This window comes from Micropterus dolomieu, linkage group LG14 (assembly GCF_021292245.1).
Source record: "Micropterus dolomieu isolate WLL.071019.BEF.003 ecotype Adirondacks linkage group LG14, ASM2129224v1, whole genome shotgun sequence".
Classification (NCBI taxonomy): Eukaryota; Metazoa; Chordata; class Actinopteri; order Centrarchiformes; family Centrarchidae; genus Micropterus; species Micropterus dolomieu.
The window spans coordinates 27,230,743-27,236,249 of record NC_060163.1 but is presented as its reverse complement, the minus strand read 5'-3'; the positions used below and the strand labels follow the sequence as shown (position 1 = coordinate 27,236,249).

Genomic DNA, 5,507 nt, shown 5'->3' with positions numbered 1-5,507 from the left:
CTGGTTCTGGTTCTGGTTCTGGTTCACCTGCCGTCTCTCTGCAGGTGCTGGAGTACAAGTCGGACCTGAAGCAGTACTGGAAGCGCTCCCACGGTCATGTGATCAGCGGCCTGTCCAGCTGTCCTCTCTTCCATCACGTCTTCAGGACGCTCGACAAAGCCGGACGCCCTCGCAGGTCTGTGATGTCGCTGTGCGGCTGCGGCGCCGCCTGCAGGCCTCTTACAGACTCCTCCTTCAAACTTACTGCTCTTGTTTTGAAGGGACAAAGAGGACAGGAAGCTGTCAGGATGTGAATTTGAATGAACTTTATTGATCATCAGTGACTGTCGGTGTCGTTCAGGTCCACGGACGCGGCGCCTGAGCCGGCCTCCATCCTGGTGGGTCACGCCGAGACGCTTCTCCCTCTCCTCTCCCTGCTGGGGCTCTACAAGGACCAGACTCCGCCCACCGCCAGCAACTACCGCACGCAGCACGGTACGAAGCCCCGCCCCCCGTCCCGACGTCCAATCAGAGACGAGCACACAACTAAACATGAATAATTAAATGATTTAGTCATGCTAATCTGATGCTAGCATGCTAACACCAACATATAGGCTGCCAGGGAACCAATGAGAGAACAGAAAACATCACCGCCGTCAGCGAGACCCTGAACGGCTCATCAGGTGGTCAGCAGGTCGCTGCTGCTGTTCTCTCTACAGACGTGTCTTCAGTGTTCACATGTTGTCAGACTGTCGCTTTAAAGTAGCTCAATTAGCTGTTAGCAGCATGTTAGCAGCTCCTGTTAGCAGCATGTTAGCAGCATGTCAGCAGCTCCTGTTAGCAGCATGTTAGCAGCTCTTGTTAGCCGCTCCTGTTAGCAGCTCCTGTTAGCATCTTGTTAGCAGCTCCTGTTAGCATCTTGTGCTAGCAGCTCCTGTTAGCAGCATGTTAGCAGCATGTCAGCAGCTCCTGTTAGCAGCTCTTGTTAGCATCTCCTGTTAGCATCTTGTTAGCATCTCCTGTTAGCATCTTGTTAGCAGCTCCTGTTAGCATCTTGTTAGCAGCTCCTGTTAGCATCTTGTTAGCAGCTCCTGTTAGCATCTTGTGTTAGCAGCTCCTGTTAGCATCTTGTGTTAGCAGCTCCTGTTAGCATCTTGTTAGCAGAGACTTTAGTCTTTGTCCTGCTGAGCGTCTGTTAAAATGTCGTCCTGAGCGTTACATTAACGAGGAGCTGAATGTTTCCTCCTCCACCTCCTCCTCTGATGTTCCTCCTGTCTGGTTAATGTCGTGTCCCACAGGTAGAACTTTCCGGACCAGCCTCATCGTCCCGTACGCCGCCAACCTGCTCTTCGTCCTGTACGACTGCCAGCGAGGCCCGAGGCTTCAGCTGCTCGTCAACGAGTCTCCGGTTCGGTTCCCGGGGCTGGAGGGGGAGGACGCGCCGCTCTACCGGGACGTCCGGGCCACGTACCGCCACCTGCTGGACGGCTGCGACTTCCACAGGGAGTGCGAGGGCCGAGCCGGGGGGCGTGGGCCCAACACCGAGCTCTGAGTGAAGAACCGGGTACTCCGGAGTCCAGCTCAGAGCCCGTCTGCTACCACAGCCTTAACGCGTTGATCCGTCAACGCTGGAACCACGTCACTTCAAACGCCCTCTGCTTTTTGTTTCTATCGCTCTGTAAACCCCGCCCCCAAACAGTGACTGTCCAGTCACAGCTCAGCAGCAGTAAGTAGTCAGGGAGAAAACCTGGCAGACCTCCTGACACGCCCCCTGCTGGTGAACTGAAGGACCTACCAGAAGTGACCTGAGGAGGTTTTCGATCAGGAAATAGACAACAGGTTATAAATCCTGCTGCGGCCGTGCAACAGCGTGACGAGAAAAAGATGGCGTCTCTCTGAAGCACGTTAGATTTCTTTGGTTTTCACCAAAACTGTTTTGTCTGCAGCTGATTGGCTGGTTGTTGCTGCCAGTGTGTGTGTGTGTGTGTGTGTGTGTTTACCCGTTCTCACTCCTGAACCAACCAAACCGCAACGTTTCACAGCGTTAACAAGTAGCTTTATTTTGAAAGTCCAACCGGACGTTGCATATTTAATGCGCTACACGTCAAACTATGACACTAACGGCGCCCAGGGCGTTAACAAGCGACACCAAGTGTCCATATGTGATGAGTTGCGAGTGAGTGCTGAATGAGATGATCGGCCAATCGCAGTCCTGATGACAGATACCAGATTCATTTTTTAATTGATCGCAGAAAAGAATTTCAAGAATAATGACTGAAATAAATTTTGTCCTCAGCTTTAACAGTTTTCCTGATTCGGGGTGTTCAGACAGAGTTCAGTGTTAAATTCAATTTAATGAATTCCTAAAGCTCAAGTCATTATTTTCTTAAAATTTAATGTCACAATTCTTATTTATTATATTACATTTTCCCAAACTTCAATCATTTAATCAATTTTGACCAACATCTACTTTTGCAGTTTTCACTCCCACAATTTCATCACAAAAAAAACACTTCCCAACTTTCATCACAATGTTTTTAGAAAAGCTGCTGCACAATCAGAAAAAGGCTGTGGATCCCGGAGGGACGGATTTACGTGACTTTTGCATTAACACACGTCTACAGGTTCATATTCTGCGGTTTCTAGAATGAGTCATTTCACTTGAAGTCCAACTGACACTGAGCTTGAATCACTTTTCACGTCTGATTTTGGTGAACTGCCCCTTTAATCTGCTGAAAACCAGAGTCGGTTTGGAAAATGATCGTTTTACTACAGGGCTTATTTTCATGGGATTCTCTTCAGGAATGAATTTGCTTTATGTGCTTTATTTATTTAGATTTGGATGATCATGTGATGTGTGCTTGATTTATTTAATTTGGGTTCTTTTACAGTTTTTTTCATCAGGTTTCTTTGCTGATTTGAAGTGTCTGTCGCTGCAGTTCATCTGATGGCCTCCAGGTGCTGCTGTGACCGAACTCTGACTGTGTTGAAGTGAAACTTTCTCTGCAAACCGCCACTTCTTGCACAAGTCGAGCTCTCAGCAGAATTCACTGAACTTCCTCAGTCTGAGGGAGGATTTTCACAATAAGAGTTCTGTTGAGGAGATAATGAGTCTGGTTTTGTTTTGTGTCTTCAGGTGAATTTTCTGTTTCTGTTTACTGTAAATGTCTTTGTGCCAAAATCAGCTAAGATTTAAAAATGGCTGCTCAGCTTTCATCGCTCTTTGGGTTGTGTATGTTCAAAGTGGTGTCAGTTTTCACTCTGTGCTTCTTCTTCTTTGTGTGACTTCCTGTGGAGTTACTGCAGAACGCTGGATGCCAAATGTTTCAAAAGAAAACTTTAATAAATGTGTTTCGCAGTTGAAACAGAACAAAATGTTTCCTGACGTCAGTCTTTTATATTAGAAACAAAACTTTACAACAAACGGTACAGAAATTATGTAAAAGTCAAAATCTCCAAATTGCTGTAGACGTATCAGGATGTGAGACAAAGACGTCTTTAAAATAAAACTCGTATAACTACATTTTCTTAGTTATTTAACATTTCACTGTGAACAAAAAACATCCACGAGTTTGAGAATAAAACTGAAATGTTTTGAGGTACATTTTCTTTATATAGCTCCAATTCACAATAGATGTTATCTCATTGCAATAAATATTTAAATGTTTTGGTTTAGTTTAACAAGATACTGTAGTAATATGGGAATAAAGCCAGAAAATATAATCACATCATAAATGTATGAACATCAGTTGATTCATTCTTGTCCTGTAAATTAATTAATATTCTGTGAATAAAGACAGTTTTTATGGGAAATGTGTTTTTGAATAAAAATCACAATAGCCCAAATCTGAATGAGAATTATATCGTAATTTTATGAGAAAAGGTAAAATTACATCAGTCGTAAAAAATAATGAAAAATAAAAATAAAAAATAATGTAATGTCAATGTCAATTTACCAAATGTTTTCTTGCAAAAAAGAAACTCATGTAAAATAAACTTATTTTTATATTGTGACTTTTTACAAATTCCTTTGTTCATTTTAAGATATTTCTCTCATAAAAATGTTTAACATATTGACTGTTCTCAAAAAATTACTTTTGCAAAGTCATATTTTAAAAGTCACTATATGAAAATAAAGTAAATTTTACATGAATGAATTGACAACTTTTGAGAAAAAAGAACAGTGAATTTTAAAGTTGATTTTATGTGTTAAAAAATTTAAGTTTTAACTTTTGAGAAAAAAATTACATAGTGAATGTGCAAAAGTCAAGGAAAGCGGTCATGTTAAACATTTTAAGTGAACTGTTTTAAAAGTCACAATACAAAATAAGTTGTAATTTTACATGAATGAATTCACAACTTTTGACAAATAAATCATAATTTAGAAGCAACATTTTACAATTTAAAAGTTGTGCAAATGAAATGAAAAATACATTTTATGAGAAAAGTTGTAAGATCACGTAAATAAGTCACAATTTCACACTTGATTTTTAACATGACTTTTCTAATAAAATGACAAACATTTACTGTAAAATTGTAAAATGTGACTTTTCTCTTAAATAATGACTTTCATGTAATGACTTTTAGATTTTTTTTTTGTCACAAAACTTTTAATTTTCAAGTTGTTATTTAAATGTGACGGCTTTATTATATAATATTTAACCAAATAATCAGTTAAAAGCTGTTGTGATTTATTGGTTTTGATTATTTCATTTATGTTACACACATTCTGCATATTAAATCTCTCAGACACATTAACACAAAAACATCACATCATTTTGTTTTGACAAGTTTATTTCACCATCCAGCAGTTATTACATCATAATTCAACAGACATCATCACACTGTAAAAAACAAAAGACTGCGCTTTTGTTTACATTTACCAACACTGAGGCTGTTTCACAGATGAAATGATCTAATCTTTTATTCCAGTTTCTCAATATTTTCACACTTTTACTGATGGAGTTTTGAAAAGTTTCAAACTAACATATTGACGTTTGTATTTGTTTCTACGTTTCATTTTAAGGTTTGTTAATTCCTAATAATTTCCTGGTCATTCATTTCTTTGGACATTTCCCAGATTAAACGGTCATTTGTTACAAATTACAAGTAAATTTATAATTATACAGACGTGTTAAATTGGTAACTCTTTAATTTACTCTTTAATTAATAGCTAATATAACGTCTTTAAGTCAAAACTCAACAGGTCAGCTGGACATGCAGAAAATGTCAAATGTGTTTATTGAGTAGAAATAATAAACTGAATAAAGTTCAATAAACCATAAAAGATTGTTTCTATGTTTCCTATAATTGGAATAAGAAGTTCATGAAGCAAGAAGATTATTAGGAGATTAAAAACCCATAAGATTTATCTTTTCCAAATAATTTCTAAATAAATCCCCAGATTGAAGTCTGTATTTTGGTACGGAGCTGCCAAACTGACAAGATGAAGTAAAAATTTTTCTAACAAGACAAACATGTAAACGATGATATAGGAAGAAGCTGAATAAAAGCGTCAGTTTTATAAT

The 5,507-nt window shown here is 39.4% G+C and overlaps 1 protein-coding gene across 1 annotated transcript in view; it reads left to right on the top strand.

The window, feature by feature from the left end:
• LOC123982822 (multiple inositol polyphosphate phosphatase 1-like) overlaps positions 1 to 3,354 on the top strand; it is a 13,586-nt gene extending 10,232 nt beyond the window's left edge. Inside the window, exon 7 of the mRNA XM_046068693.1 lies at positions 1,278 to 3,354. Within this exon, the coding sequence (XP_045924649.1) occupies positions 1,278 to 1,531 (254 nt within the window). The 3' untranslated portion in view covers positions 1,532 to 3,354. The remainder of the gene's footprint in view (positions 1 to 1,277) is intronic.
• Positions 3,355 to 5,507: the final 2,153 nt, after the last annotated feature.